The 17,115-nt window shown below is 39.7% G+C and overlaps 1 protein-coding gene across 5 annotated transcripts in view; it reads right to left on the bottom strand.

Annotated features, from left to right (window-relative positions):
* Positions 1-14,609, bottom strand: part of rgs19 (regulator of G protein signaling 19) — a 32,499-nt gene extending 17,890 nt beyond the window's left edge. For 2 of the 5 annotated variants that reach the window (XM_023393026.2, XM_023393028.2), the window contains exon 1: positions 14,419-14,609. In XM_023393026.2, coding sequence (XP_023248794.1) covers positions 14,419-14,475 — 57 coding nt within the window. In that variant the 5' untranslated portion in view covers positions 14,476-14,609. The other 3 variants (XM_023393029.2, XM_087170056.1, XM_087170057.1) reach the window with 3 other exon arrangements.
* Between the last annotated feature and the right edge of the window lie 2,506 nt (positions 14,610-17,115).

The following is a 17,115-nucleotide window of genomic DNA, read 5'->3' as shown; positions in this document are numbered from 1 at the left end:
CACACACACACACATACACACACACACACACACACACACACACACAGGCTAGATAAACACAATTAAGCTACAAATGCGACATGCATTCAAAGTTATGGAACACTAACTCACTGTCATGCCCACACAATCAGAACTAGATACACATGCCGACTTAAAATCACACCACACACACACACACACACACACACATACAACCAAACAAGCTAGGGTCCATTTCAAGAATATGTTAACATCCCACTAAAACTGTAAAAAAAAAAAAGAGGAAAAATAAACTTTATACTGAACATTATAAGGAAAGACTTGTTACAAAGTTTTCTAAAAGCCATGTTTCAGTGTTTTGACCGCCACAAAAGAAATTCCCTTCACTTCTACTAACATAGATACAGAGGCACAAACCTAATCTTTAACTAAAGAGAATCTTGAGAGGGTAAAGATGAAATTCATTAGTGATGCTGACCTGTTGTATGAGTCACGGGATTTAAACAGGGGAAAAAAATAACGGGACTAGATCACTTTTTATAATCGCATTTCATCACAGCAACTTCTACATCTCAGTATTAAAATTCTCTCACTCCAACAGCTGCCTCAGGGACTTCCTGCAGGTCACTGTCCAGTATCATCCTCCGTTGCACCCACATGTAACATCCCCTGCTGTAGGCTATACCATTCTCTTCATGACTTGTCACGTCCCCATGACCACCTCTCATATTAGTCATGGCCTGCTTTGATTTAGAAAGATGTTTTTAGCATTTAACTTCATGTCAAACAATTCCTTCTTTATTCCTGTCACAGCTCTGCCCTGATGACACGTCGCTGGCAGCTGTGCGATTAATATTTTCCATTTGTTCCTGGTCCCCTAATAAGACGACTGAAACTACTAATCTTTATTTTATTTTCAACTTTTCAAAGTTTTGTCGGCTAATTTCCAAGGAGAAGCTCTGCAGTGTGAAATTTGTACTCCTTGGTTACATTTTTGTGAATGAAATTTGCCCACACACAGACAGCCTGGTATGGTAATATCAGGGGCGTCTATGCGAAGTCTCAGCAGCAAACACCTCAACATGACCAGTGATTTATGACAACATTACTCAGATAAGACAGTTTATTTAAATTTGTTTAAATGTCTCTCCAATGTGAGCATTGACTGTTAATTATTTTGGGGTTTTAGACTGTTGGGTGTACAAAGATGTTGTACCAGATGATGTCACCTTGGGCTTTGAAATAAATAGTGATGGGTATATTTTGTAAACCAAACATTTCATCAATAATTTGAGAAATGAACCGGTAGATTAATGAAAATAACCGTTAGCTGCATCTTTACAATAAGCATAGATGAACATGGAAACAAACACGTGACTTCTCTTGCATTTCCTGTTGCCAAATCTGACTCTCTTGGAGCATCTTTGAACATAGCAAAACTCCCTGCTGCCATTTGCATAACGCGCAGGTCAAGTTTCCTAACGCTCTGAACTTATTTCAAAAATGATTTTCTTTCTTTCTTCAGAGTATGTAAACATTTGCTAATTCTACCCTATTTTTTATACAGAAGCTGTTGCCAAGGTAACAAAAGAGGGAATCAAATAAACTAAAAAAGATGAACTAAATCCATCACTTGCCTGGTAAGTAGGAAATCCATCTGCAACCTTGTGATGTGAAACATGTAAACTACGTCGATTATTTGTTGTTACTAAGTCAAAACATGCAAAACTACACATCCACAAGATGTCCACTTTTCAGGAACTGAGAAAAACAGCCTGGTTTAAAGCTTGATGACAATGCAATTTCAAGTTTATCTAACAGGGTGTTGAAAGAGTTTCATCAGAGAGACAACAGAGAATTTCCTCAGTAACCCACAGAGGGGTCATTAAACAGCATAAATTTGAGTAATGAAGCGACGTTCAGTTTGACAGACACTCTTACTGAGAGTACAGCATGAGAAGCCAGAGAGGAAATCCAACCACTAACACTGGTACTTGTCTGTTGAGCTCTAAAGTCACAACTTTTAAAAGCTCACGAAATAACCAAACTCTGTTCAATAACCTTTGTGCAGCAGCAGAGCTCACCAGAGACGAGACGATTCAATGGCGGGTCAGCGATGGACGAATGAATGAAAGAACAAACGGGTCCTTCTTTTGCTAATGGCTATGATGAATCCATCAATCAACGCACCTTCACTCCAGTAAAGAAGGAAGAGAGACAAAAGGCAGTCGAAAGAGAGGGAAAGAGAAAGAGAGAGACAGAGGGGAGGAAACAGAGTCAGAGGTATTGTGACACACAGGGCTTCTTCGTTTCTTTCTGAGACTTGATGAATCAGACCCACACACACACACACACACACACACACACACACAAACCCAACCCTACTCGTCATGACTGCATGGGCCTATTCATGCCGTTATGGCTTAAAGGGAAAAGCTGCTAAAAACCAGCACTTGCATTCCTTCTTTCTCTGAACTTGGACACAACTGGAGTCCAGTCCAGACTTGTCAAAGTCTCTCTCTCTTTCACACGAACACCAAACTTCAAAAGTCTGACTGTGTATCCCTCCAGCTATACAAATGCTTCAGGCATCCATGTATCACATAGGAACATATCTTTCTCCGTTCTGATTGTTGTTTGACGGAAACGACAGTAAAAAGAAAAAAGAGGCCAGCTGTTTGCAGGACTGCTGAGAGTAGCTTGTTTCCTTCTGACTGAGAATGCACATTATATGGCCAAACTTATGTGAGCACCCCTGATCGCGGTCTGGTTTTCATGGTTTAGGCCCCTTAGTTCCAGAGAAGGGAAATCTTCATGCTACATGATATTTCAGATAGTAGCACGCTTCAAACTTTGCACCAACAGTTTGGGGAAGGGCTCTTTCCTGTTTCAACATGACTATGCCCACTTTCCTAGTTTGACGTGGAAGAGCTTGACTTGCCTGCACAGAGGCCTGACCTCAACCTCATCCAACACCACCGAGATGAGCTGCAACTCTGACTGCGAGCCTTATCATCCAACGTCAGGGTTGGACCTCACTAATGCTCTTGTAGCTCTATTAGAAGACTAGAGCTACAGCTGTTATGTACAGCTGCTATAACTGCTGTTATAACTGCTGTTATAGCAGCAGCCCATGGTTTCACTATGAGATGTTCAACAATCAGATATGGCTCAGGGTTTCCTGCTGCATATACAAATGGAGGTGCTGCACCTTGCCTGCAACAAAGTGCAACAAAGTGCACTCCCACAAATGTCAGATGAAATTACAATTTTATGAAATGCAACACTTGTTAAGGTTCTGGAGCAGCACCACACAGCAAATGCCATCTATTTAATGAGTGAGACGATTGTCTAAACTGTCATCTAATAACTTTGATAGCAAGATGAGATACATTACTATGTACGTTTGCTTTGCAGCCATCCATCAGAGTAGCATGTTGCAATGTCAGGAAACAGGAAACCACGTGAGGCTGGGAAAAGTTTAGACAAACAACCCGAAGAGTCACAACAAGGTGCTGAAGTGTGACAAAAATAGGTGTTGCAGCTCAGTTATTTTGATAATCATCATTTGGTTACAAGTTTTATCAAATACAGTTGTGAAGTGGGAGGGGCCACTGGTGTTTATCACCATTCTGTATTTCCATTTCAACTTTTTATTAAACATCCTTAATATTATTTCGCACAGAAACACAGGACCCTCCTGGAGAATGGAACGACCTTATATATTTATGCGCCAGTTTTAATCATTTCTTGATAAGAAACAATATTGCATGTCATTTTGGCATGGTGAATCAGTCTCAAGACTACAATACCCATGAGCCTCAAGTGCATCTGCTGTGAAGAAGAAAACAGTCAGAGGTGCAAATCTGAACAGTTGGGAACTGAAAACGTTCTGTTGTTAAAAACATGAAGCTATGGCTGTTAAATTCTACCTAAACTGACCCAGAACTTAAAAGCGAATTCATTTCAGTTTTCCCAACAGCATAATCTTTAGTTCCCGCCTGCCATCAGCTGCTCACACGACAGAATTTTAAATTCTGATTCGACACTTTTTGCCAAATTGAAATTTGACAGTCACGGTTATTTATCCCCTTTTATTTTTGGACACTTTTTTGGACAAATTAACTTGTCAGATACATTTGCTCTCGTTAACCAATGTTCAAGTCTTTGATTACTTCAGTGAACTTCTTATGAATACAGACACTGCTGCACTGTACTTCACGGCCAGCATCTAGTTCCCTTAACAGCAACCCTGCATAAGGAAACATTCAAATGAAGGATGATAGGAATGTAAAGAAGATAGAGAGAGTTAGAAAAAAAGAGATAGGGGAATGAAGAGGGAAAATGGGTGAGAGGCAAATATAATGAGAGAAAAAAAAAGTGAAGGGAATGGGAAGAATGAGGGAGAACAAGATAAGAAAATGAGAGAGGGAAAGAGCGAACGAAAGTAAGAGGAAAAGATAGAAGACAGACAGAAAGAGTGAGAGAGACAGAGAGGAGAGAGAGAAAGGACAGATGAAACAGATTGGAGGGAGAGTAGCTGACAGCAGTTATATATAGTTAACAGTGACATGTGGGAATTATATGACAGTTTAATTTAGAAGAAATGACCAAGAGGAGAGAGAGAAAAACATTCAAATGAAAAGTAGAGTACAGTAGAGCCAAAAACTATGATAAGGATATATCAGTTTGATTAAGCTAGATCACTTAGAAGCAAGAAAGTTAGACTTTGAATTGGTAGCTTTCAGTTCTCTGATCTCTCTCTTTTTGTACTTAAATTCAGCCATCCTGCTCATTGACCCTTGGCCTTTCTCAGACATTCTCGTCTTTATTTGTGTTCTGGTGGACACTTCAAATGTCATGGCCAAACTACTGTCAAATTCAAATTCCAAATCTAGCCACATGCAGTCTAAGGGTTCTTGGCTCTACCCATTTTACCCTGGATGCTCTGGGACATGACTTGTGTCTGCGGACTTTGGGTATACAAGTGTCCCAGCATGCATTTCACATCTGTGAACAATGGTGGGAGATACTGTATGTTTATAGATTTTTTTTTTTAGGGAAGAAATTAACCATTTAAATTCTGAACATTTAATCAAACATAATGCCTGCTCTAAATGTGAGCATGCGCTTTCCAGGCAAGACTGTCCGGTAATCTCGGGAGCTAGCAGAACGTTTCACTTGTGAGAACCAACCAGTTAGCATCCATAGTCTTCTTCAGTGAGGAGCAGACTTATCTCAGCAAGCCCCTAGCTGATGTAATGGTGGCTAGTGTCTCCATAGTGTTTTAAAGATAATGTAAGACATAATATATATATTCCCTTTGAAAGTTAAACGTCATACTTTTACATGCTGCCCTATAGAGTTTTAATGTTAACAAACAAAAGTTATGTTTACATATAATGTATCTTACCAAAATACATTTCTTATTCTTCCTTCATGAAACATTTGTCAAGAAAATTTTTGAATATTTAAAAGAAGCCATGGACCAATATGCGATAATATCAAATGTCACAATATTTCCCCCCATACACAAATTTTTTAATAATATTGAAAAAGATATTATGAAACTATTGTAATAATAATATTGTATATCGCAAAATTTCAGATATGGCCCAACCCTTTTTAAATCTGTGAATTGTTTATATCCCAATTTGCTAGCTTGAAATCTTCTTCCTCCTTGCTTTTGTTGGTGCGTGGCTACATTTCTTTGTGCGCTATCACTACCAACTGTCAATCAGCAGAACAGTGTGAAACTGGTAACAGGGAATAACATCATGATGGCTGTAAATACTGCTCCACAGTGGCTTTGTCCGCGCACACATGGGTGATGTAATACACAGTAATGCACAGTCCAACCAATAGTAGGACACCATTCCACTGATCTGCAGATGGCAGTTAACATGCCAGGATATGGAGCAATGTGCAAACTTATCAATCTTAGCAAGTACACAAGTTTGTTGGGGTAACCTGTCAATTGCTTCTGTTATTTCCATAAGCCTGTTTCTTTGCTAGAAGATAGGTATTTAAATTACAAAAACATTTCCCGGATAGTGAAACAAAGAAATCTAGAGAGATAAAAAGATGAACACAGAGAAGAAAAGTATAAATAATATATATTTGGGAGACAGAGAGAGGAAGAGGTGCAGTTGGTTTACCAGAACGTCCGTCATGTCGTGAGGGCGGGCAGTCAGTTAGTGTGCGAATCGTCAGCGATGTTAGCAGGCCGGACACATGCATGTCATCCCCCCTTCTGCCTCGGACCTCTCCTTTATAAATACACACACATACATACACACACACACACGTACGCACACAGAGGGGAATGCACAAATGTACGTGCGAACGTGCAGTCACGCAAATATGCCACGCAGAAGCCACAATACAAATGCATCTCAAAAAAATAAAAAAATAAGAAAACATACATACATACACATATATGTGTGAAATCCGATGCAGTCATGGGCCAAAAACACAATTTACACACACATAAAAGCATACACAGCCAACACAGCCAACACAGCCAACACAGCAAACACAGCATGTAACACCCACAAAATGCACAAAAATCCCAGGGTAAAGTACATTTATCCACAAAAACATGGGTGTACACAGGCAACAAACACACACACACACACACACACACACACACACAAGGAGAGAAAAAAAGGCCACAGTGAGTGTGTGTGTACCAGTCATCCACCTGTCACCTGTGGATCCTCCATATATTACACCACACACTGAAAAAGACATACATTTTTAAAATATCTGATGATCAAGAAAATAAGTTTCCATTCAAACGATGCTGAAATTTTAATTTCCAAAGATTCAGTGAAAGAATGAGCGAAGCAGAATGAGCATCCATGAACTTTATCATATGGAAACTCTTATGCAGACTTTCTGAGAATATGTCCTAACAAGATTATCTAATCCAGAGAAGCAGAAAGTCTTCTCTTGGTACATTGTGGTGTGTCATTGCTATTTTTGAAAACTCCATCACACCAATGATAAGTATGAACACTGAATCAGCTGCCTCCCTGTAACGTGAAAATCCACTGTATCTGTATCAGCACTGATGCTGACTTCATTAAGCAAATTGGGTTTCGGACATGATGTGACCAATCCACATTATATACAGATGCCTCATTGATGTCATCATAGGATTCTGTGTTTTCGCTGTGAGTTAAATTAATTGACTCATGGTTGGCTGAGCTCTCAGTGAGTTCCACACAGTGGGGAATTGGTACTTAGCATTGGCAAATAAACTGAGAAAAGGTATCGTTTCGGGAGAGAAAAAGTTGGATTGATCCAAAATTCATATTGGACCAAAACAATTTCAGGATTTCGGAAACTACTTAACTTTAGTTTTGCCAGCAATTGTAAAGCAGTTGTACACAGACATGAGAGTGAAAAAAGTTAGTTTGGCGTTGTAAGGTTCTGAAAAAGCAGCTGCCCTGTGGAAATCTACCTCTTCATTTTCCTTTGAAATCTGCCTCAAGGGAGTAACTTGAATTCCACATTGAAACCATGAGACACAGATTAGCAGTAAGGTTGTTGCATATCATGCCAATTAGTTTCAATAAGGAAAGCTAATGATGCTAAGAAGTTAACTTGGGGAAACAGAAAGACTAATTTAGGAACTCCAACCTGACAATTATGGCTGTCAAGCAAGACTTGACAAGCAGAGATTTACTGATACTGTTAGAAATACAGGGAAATTTTGATTCATATCCCCACAAGCAACATATGACCATCCTGTATTATTTTGATTTAATGATTGCAATGTAAGAGTAAAGAATTTTGAAGACCTCATTACCCAGAAACCCAGTGAAGTGATGACAACGCCTAAAGCTACATTTGGGGCTTTTTTTTTGCTTTTATTGGAAGTCAATAGTGAAGAGAGAAGACAGGAAACAGAGTCATAGAGAGGGGTGTGATATGGCGCAAAACTTCCCATCTGAAACTGATCGTTGTGATTATGTAGTTATGTGGGCACTCCAAGTTGACCAATTTCAGATTTTTAGTTGACTTGAGTCACAGATCAGATATGTATCATGAACATGTAAACACAGATAACACTTGTGGAAGTTGCTGCCTTTTATAGATTTTTGAGGTTCGAACATTTTCAGATCTATTTGTGTCACATAGAAATATAATTCTGTTTAGGCATGCCAATAAGATTTTCAGCCAGTAAGCGCACAACATAAAAATAACTTCTGGGCAAACAAAGTGAATCCCAAGATTTTGATTTAGTGCAGAAAGAGTAATAATCTCAGTTGCACAGTCATGACGTGATTTAACTACAGCTGAAACAATTCATTTATTAACTAATCAACCAACAGAAAAAATAATCTGCATCTTTAAATTATGGAGTCTTAGTTCGAGAAATCAAACAATCTGATTCTGAAAATTGTGATGAGCATTTCTTTTAACTATTATCTGACATTTTCTTGCCCAAATGAATAATCAATAAAATAATTAAGGGTCCCATATTTTGCACTTTTCCAATGTTGTATTTGAAGTGTTGATATCAATAACAAAATATGTTTGTGGTTTTAAGAACCAAAAACCATCTCAATATTTAGTTAGTTTTATATCTCCTCTCTCAGGCTTCTCTCGGAGCTCTAGCAACAACAGGTCGGTGAGCCAATCTTCTGATTGGCTGACTGTTTTCTGAGTAATGAATAAGCATAATTCAGGTAAACACTTAGAGAAACCAAATCCTGCAAGGTTGGATGGTGGGTCCAGGTAGGCTGGGCTTGACTGAGAGCGGTGACTGCTTTGTTGTGACATCACAAAGTTACAGAAGTCCTGACGGCTTGTTTTAAGGCTCAGTTACAGAATACAGGCTGTGTCCATTTCTTTGTGGACTGAGCACTTTGATAGTTTCACGGTATTAATGTAGAAGCTACACCTGCTTATAATCAAAAAAGACATGGACATCTACCTTTAACTTCTTACAATATGGGACTTTTAACAAATGAATCAATGTTGAAACTAACTTGCAACAATCTTGCAACTTTGATTTCACAGCCACACAAACAGCATGTCACTTTAACTCCACTTTCTGAGACTTTTTGGTGAGTTCATGCTATTTGAAGAATTGCACGGTCATCTATGGGCTAAGAAAACACTACGACCTCTTGATGGGATCCTTTCAAAATCCCACTGGATATCCTCAAAAATGTGTGGTGGTCAAACTAAAAATAGGGCAGGTTTCTTTTAGGTCCTGGACAAACATTTGAGATCTTCAGTTTTTAGTCTGACAACAGTGAAGACATGGGAACACTGGTTTGGATTTTTATGGACTTAAACGTCAAACCAGCAACACAGTAAAAGTGCTCAGTAAAACCGCCAGGACATTAATAAGACAAGATGATAATGAAGACACACACAGACTAAAAAGAAAGGCAACCACATACATAGATACACATCACTAAAGTAAAGATGGACAGACAGAGACTGAGAGAAAGAGGCACGAATGGGAAGTCAGAAATAGTGAGAGAGAGAAAGAGAGACGCAGGAAAGAAAGGTGATGACCAGCTTGAAAAAAAGAGGAAGCAAGCAACAGACACAATGAAGAAAGACACAGGAACAGGAAGTATGTACCAACTGGCAGCGAGAAGAAGGAAAAACACTTCTAGACTCCTGATCGGCTACAAGTCAGTATCTGAGATCTGAGGTCTGTCTCGTAATCTCAGGTTTGGGACCCCAAAAATGGTGTCAGACCACGATTTCTGAGAGCTGATACTGTTTATCCTGATCTCCATGGCGACGCAGTATTCAACTGCTGTTTCAGGTGAAAATTCCCAAATAAATGGCAGATCATATGGAGGAGGAATGTGGATTCCTCTGCTTTCTGAAGGTGCTTGGTTTATTCAGTCACATGCGAACAAATCAAAAAACAAATCTCACTTCTTCAACAGGAATTTTTTTTCACAACTGAGTTTGTAATTCAAACCCGCTTACGGGAAAGGACCCCAAAACACGAGGATTTATGAGGATTAAAGGTGCTGGATGTTGACATTTGATAGCCAGCACTTTCACATGCTCAGACACACCAAAATGGAAAAAAAAAAAAAAAAAAAAACGGAGAAGAAAATGCAAAGAGCTGTACTTTCAAAACCTGTCATGTCTGACACTTCCTTCCACCTTTAACTTCTAATTTCAAAAGCACGTTCCTGTGCAATACCTTCACCCACAGCTGTCCTGCATGATTCATGAACAGGCATTTACTACACAATGAAGGGATGAGGAAACTGGAGGAAATAAAATAAGGGATCAGTTGTATAATACCATCTCTGCTCAAACTAAGTGTACTCAAACGCAGCAACACATTCATTTCTGCTTTTGTTGTGTCTCTTCCTCTTAAAAGTTCCTGACCAGAGGGTACACCTTATATAGTCATAAATAGGAATTATAGCACAATCCTGAAAGTCCCAGTAGGAATATTTAAGCTTTAGTTTATACTAAAGTTGTGCTATATGGGATAATAATGTATACAATAAGACTACCACTGCATTGCTGTAGTGCAGTATGCAGGAACTTCATAGTGTCAGTTTATACATAAACATACCATTGAGTACAGCAAGGTCACTATAAACTCACAAACCAGAGACACTCTAAGAAAAGTAAAGGGACACTGTGGTGATTTGTTTTTGTCCTAACTGTTCCACATATCAGTTGATGGAGCTCATTAATACATGTCACAGCAATCACTGTCAATTATCACTTTTCCTGTTAAAGAAACTTGTGACATCACAATAACTTTCGCTATAATTTTCTCAAGGGACTTCAAGTGTCAACCTCAGATCCAGAGAAAAACACAAAACTTTGGTAATCAAGATCAGGTTCAAAGTCAAGTCCAACTAAATAAGTAAAAATCAGGCTAAAAAACAATTTTCAGCAACTATGTCTTCATGAAAAGGTTGTCACAATGTACCATGTGACCCTTTTATAGAGATCCTGTCACGGTTTGCTGTGACAGACAGATGTTTGGACTTTTGGAATCTTTATATTCAGACATTTGTTTTATTTCCTATTTTGTAATCACTTCCCTTGTGTGTCTCAAGTAAGATCTATTTCCTGTCTTTGTCCTGTTTCCGTCCTTTGAGATTGTTTGCCCCGCCCTAATCTGTTACACCTGTGTTCAATCACCCTTGCCTCCCTTGTGTATTTAGTCTCTGCTCCCACTTGTCTTTGTCAGTCTGTCTGTTGATATCTTGTTGAAATCCTGTTTTACTCCTGTTTTGCTCCAGTGGTCCCTCGTTGTATCCTGATGTACTCCAGCTTAGTCCCTGTTCACCTTCATTTTGGATTTTGAGTTCTTTGCCATTTCACCAGTTTCGTAAATTTCTTTTTGTTTATTGAAATAACCTTTTTTTTTTTTTTTTTTTTTTTTTCTTTTTCCACGAACCCCGTTTTATGTTGGCTACTGTTGGGTTCAGTTTTTCCCCTAAACCTGACAGATCCTTCTATATTGACATTAAGAAGACCCCCTCATTGTGCCGCCTTTGCTTGTTTACACTGAACCAAACTAAGCCGGCATAATTATTATTTTTTTATATATAGCATGCTGACATGTAACACAACAGCGTCGACATACCGCCATGATGGCTCTCCCTTTTACACAGATGTCGATCCGGCTCTGTGACTACCTCCACTGCCGGCATAAAGGCGGAACAAAAATGGCCTACCATTCCATATTCATTGCTTTTATACACAACGGTGAGGAGGAATAAAGGTGGAACATTCCCTGGCTGTGCAAAAGAGAAATCTTCTACACATTCCACTTACAACACTAGTATTGGCCTGTGTTGCCTCAAGTTGTTGGCCTCAAGCAGAAATGAGGAGCAGGCTGTATAGGTCTGGTAAGATTACTTCAATCCAAATCCACACCCCAGATTTTTTTTCCTTTTTCAAACCTGTGATCCTGGAACTACAAAAGGCTTCATACAACTTTTTACACATATGCCCGGGACGTTTGAGCAGACTTTGGTGTGTTGAATCTGTTTTTCCCTTTTAATATTAAGACATTATATCTGGTGCTTTAAATTGGCCAAAAAAGGCAACTGGTCGTACATCTATTGCCACTACCTGGTGCATCCAATCACATTGTGCTGTCAACAGCAACGGGAGAGCCTACGACAGATGCACCAATCCAATCATCTGAATTAGAATCTGCGATAACACTGACCTTTTATGCTAATTTGCAGCTCTATATTTTTATTCTGGGACCCCACAAGAGCAGCTTTGCATGATTCAAAGTTAAAAAAAAGTCCTTATTTAATCACAAACTGCCTGTTATGCAGCCCTTCAGTTGACATTAGCTCAGGCTTCCATGAACGCTCGCTCTCTTTCTGTATTTGCACCAAAAAAAACCCCAGCATCTTCTCGACATGGCAACAGGCTAAAAACTAACCAAACTCTTCCCAGCTTCCGCTCTTACTAGCTTTGTTTGAGGGTGAGCCAAATTAGCCAGTGGGGTGGGGGGGTTATGCAAACGTGTTACATAGTAACGTAGGTAAGCCTGGAATACAAAAAAGATGTTTTAGGCACTTCAGGAGCAGAGTTTTCTGTCGAAGGGAATAACGCTCTTTGCGGTGGAGTTTAAGCTTTGCAACAAACCCCAAAGAGTGTAATATGGGCACTTTAAGTGTATCATGTATTGGCCAGATGTTTCCACTATCAGTTTCATTGAAAAATGCAGCGGTCCCCCAAATAACTTTCAAGCACCATAGCATCAGTAATCCTTGGCCTCATGTTACCGTACATAAAAATGATCCCGATGAGTTCCACATAGTTGGGTATACAGATTTCTAATATGGAAGAAAGAGAGCACTGGTATCAGATAATTACTTGCAGAAATAATTGATACTCAGAGAGAAAAAGTTGTACCGTGCCCTAAAATTACATGAAAACAGATGCAAGCATACAAATCGTCAAAACTCAATGTAGCTATCACCAATTCCAAATGTATTTTCTCCCCCTGGAAAGCAACACAAACACAAGAGCAGAGTGCGCTACCTAAAGGTTGAAAATTTAGATAAGAAGAGAGAAGATGACAATGTAAGGTTATGCTATGCAATGTTATGTCACAAAGAACTGTAGAATTGTAAATGGAAATCGCTATAAATCATCTAGCAAGGTTAGCATTCTTCCTCTGTCAAATCTGCCTTGCCACTTTATCTACAGACAAACACAGTAAACAGCCTTCTATTGGTTGACAGAGAAAAACTGACTTGTCAAAGTAAATCCACTCCATGCTACTGGCTCAATTCGACTCAACTCTACTCGCCCTTTTTTACTTTTCCGGGAAAAAGTTGTGGATAGTACCTGCTACCTATGGTACCTTTTTTTCTTCTGAGGTTTAAGGCGAGCTGAGGCGATAACCAGAAGGTGACGTGAAATGACTGCAGATTACTGATTGGTCTGAGAGAGTCGCCACTACTGCATCATAGCTGTACGAGACTGGACATTCTGAACAAACCTGCCATTTTTACACAGCCAAGCCATTTCTGTTACTTTACTATACTTTTAGTATGGCGACCTGGAACACCACACTGTGGTCAACTGAGGAGGCATTTAGAAAGTACTCTGTGGAAGTACTACATGGTATCAAAAGCGAGTAGAGTCAAGTAGAGCAGAGTCGAGTTGGTACCATGAGGTGGAAAAACGCTATTAACAATATTTCAAGGTTCGCAAAGATTCCATTACAATGAATGAAGTTTGGTACAAACTGAAACTGTCATACATCCCAGTTTGACCTGAGCCTTTACAATTGACCTGTTACAACTGAACCCACTCTCCCCTATGAAGCATGCCCCTGAAAGCTTCATGGTTATCAACAGCAGAAACATTAGTCTAACAGTCACTGACTTCTTATATATGACAACTGAAGAAAGAAACACAAGTAGGATGAAACAAAAGTAAGAAACCCCTTTTCTCCTCTTCCTCAGTTTTCTACCAGTGAGCTGTTTGTGTGCTTTGCGCGTCCTGTTTTATGTTACAGAAAAAAAGAAGAGCTGAAGACCGAGCACTGGTCTGAAACACCCCTGCTGGTCTCAGTGTCATTAAGGAAACCGTTTAAAAGAAACGGAAAAAGACGGAAAGGAGAAAAGACAAGGGGTCACTCGACTACGACTCCTTCTCCCCCCCCCCCCCCCCCCCCAAAAGACTGCCTGCCTGCCGCTCGTTCTTGAGAAGGAATCAAGGAGGTAAGAAAGGAAAGAAGGAAATGAAAGGAGGGGGTGAGGAAGGAAGGAAGGAGAGGAGGGGAGGGGAGGTGAAGAATCACGGAGACCGACCTTTTCCTCAACACCGCGGAGCGAGGAAAAGCCCCGCCGCTGACTGAAGACCGGGGAAGGGGAAATCACACTGAAAGCAGCTCCCCTCCCCTCCCCGCTTCAAGCTCGTTTCTGCAGCCGATCAGATACTCACAATCTTGGCATTAATAAGGTCCGGAGGGCGGTATCCGCTGCGCTTTCGGAGGCACATCCGTGTGGTTTTTTTTTTTTTCTTCCTCTGCCGCTCCGCACCAGGGGGGTTTGGTGCGTTGATTTTTTTTTTATTTATTTTTTCTAAATATCCTGCTGCCGCCGCCGCTGTATCGGAAGAAGAACAAGAAGAAGAAGAAGGAGTCCTCCTCCTCCCCCTTCTGCTGCTTTCCTCCTGCTCGGGTTTTTCCCAGAGAGAGAGAGAGAGAGTGATAAAGAGACAGACAGAAAGAGTGTGTGTGTGTGTGTGTGTGTGTGTGAGAGAGAGAGAGAGGGAGAGAGATCACCGCCCTGGCGGACAGAGGCGGTGGAGCGCATGCGCGGATTCACACGTCCATCCAAGCGGGAGGAGACCCGGAGTTCTCTATAATAAAACTTTATATATAACAATTTTTATTTGTTGTTGCCAACATTTTATTGCACATAATAAAACATCATGGAGAGCCATTTAAATACCAGACCAGGACTTTTATTAATAAAAGTATCTTTATTATGTACTTTTATGCTCTTTTTATTTTTAGATTTTATGCAATACTTTTTTTGTAGAGTTGTTTTTTTTTATATATATATATTCATACATTCATACATAAAATATACTGAAATCATTTGAATGTAACTTTACACATGCATATATGTCACTGTATACAGCCACCTTATTTTGGCAGGTGTATGTTTTCTGTTTGGAAAGCAATTTAAATAGAATGCAGATGTTCATTTATAGAATATTAGATACAATAATAAAGATGACAAAGGTACCATGTGTGCAGTGTTTAATGAGAAAATTTAATTTTAATGTTTTATGTGCTCATATAACCACAGTACACGTGACTAATTGTTAAGACTTGTACACTAGACAGGGGCTTAAGAAATGACAAAATTCAAATGAACACAAATATAAGTTTTCATCACTATTCTGCTTTGCATGTGCACCACAGATCAGCATTAGTTACACATTCAAACCGCAGAGGCCTCCGGCTTCTCTTCTCTTCTCTTCTCAATCTGAGTTTGGTGGGATGGGTCGTTGGTTGATAAGAAAAACACACAGACCTTGAAAGCCGGAGACAATCAAATGCAGGCGTCCTCCATGAGCTACAGTTCCTTCTTTCCAGGAATCACAAGGTTCACATGTTGAGAATCAGTACAATCAACTTCAGCAGCCACCACTATTGTCCTTGTTCTCCCTCTCTATCTCTCTGTTCATCCATCCATATGGTCATGTAAGGAGATAATGAAAGTCTTGTATATTAAAAGAACAAAAATGACAATGTGCTGTTTCTTGGCTTCACCTCTATGACCCCCGAGGCTGTGCAGGCCCGAGTCTGACACTCAGTGAGTGTAAAGGAAGAGTAATTTGAAGGTGGCTGAAGCTCAATATCCACCTGTCATGCTTCCTTCCTCAGGTTTATTAACAGGCTCATCTGTTAGAGGCCCTGATTTTTTCATGCTGCCTCTTGAGTTGAAAATGCTGCAACTTTTGAAAAGCTGAAGGACAAAGATCTTTTGCTCCCCTAGATGATTTCTTTGTTTTGTTGTTTGGTTATAAGTTTAAAAAAAAAAAGAAAAAAGAAATCACTGTTTTCTCAGTTTAAATATACCATTAGCTGAGTTTTAACAGGGAGCATTTTATGTTGTTTGGTGAGTGACTGCTTCATATGATGTGAATGGACCAACAGCAACAGGAGGGGGCGCCATACACCAAGGAGAGAGAGGGAGAGAGAGAGTCAATCAAGCAAACAAATGATTAAAACAATAAAATGTTTAAGAATACATGGCAGAAACTTCATTCAGACACATGCATTTAAACTACTGAATGTTAATTGAATACCATGTTCTATTATACTTCTTGTCTTGCAGAATGGCACTCCCTGCATGGGTTTAAGCACCTGATAACTGCGAGTGAAAATGTCAAAAACACACTGGTGTCTGTGTCACTTTTGTCAGACACTAAAGTGTTTCCTGCCTCATTTTCAGTCATATGTGAGTCCTGAATAAGAGAGCATATAATATGGCCTCTAACAATCAGCTTACTAAAAAGCTACAAGTACGTAGTGAGTTCACCGAATCAATTGCTATTGCTATTTACAAAATCCATCATTTCGCTGCCTAATCCTCTGCTTTTCATCATTTTCTTAAGGCACACCTCTCTTAAATCATGATCCTGGGATCACAGGAACACTGTGAGGGTACAACAACCACTGAAATCTCACCTCCCTTGAATCAGCTATATATAATGTTTCAAGAAATACCCAACTTTTGACTTTAAATACTGGGTGTAAAATGTGTTTTTGCAGTCCAGCGCCCCCTGTTGGTGCACTGCTGCAGACACTGGCCTGAGGTGGCTGTAGTCTCCACCGCCGCCTGTTATCAGAGGTTAACCTTTGATCGGTGATACAATTCTGAATCATATCTAGCAGCACAAATCTCCTCTGATAGAGGTGTGAAGTCTTATCAAATGCATTTCCACTACCTGATCTGCTGCTTTCTGTGTAGGTGACATGAAAACACTCAGAAAGGCCTTGATTTATTATGAAACTCACTAATATAACGACACAGGGCAAAAACACACACAGCTCGATTGGGCTCTCGAACAAATGTAAATAATATCTCAGGTGTTAATATGAGTAAAATGTGCTCAAATAGT

The sequence above is a fragment of the Seriola lalandi genome, unplaced genomic scaffold (assembly GCF_002814215.2).
Source record: "Seriola lalandi dorsalis isolate HSWRI2012SDOR001 ecotype SW California unplaced genomic scaffold, Sedor1 jcf7180002054927, whole genome shotgun sequence".
Lineage (NCBI taxonomy): Eukaryota > Metazoa > Chordata > Actinopteri > Carangiformes > Carangidae > Seriola > Seriola lalandi.
Note: the sequence above shows the minus strand (reverse complement) of the source record. Positions and strands in the feature narration are given on the sequence as shown.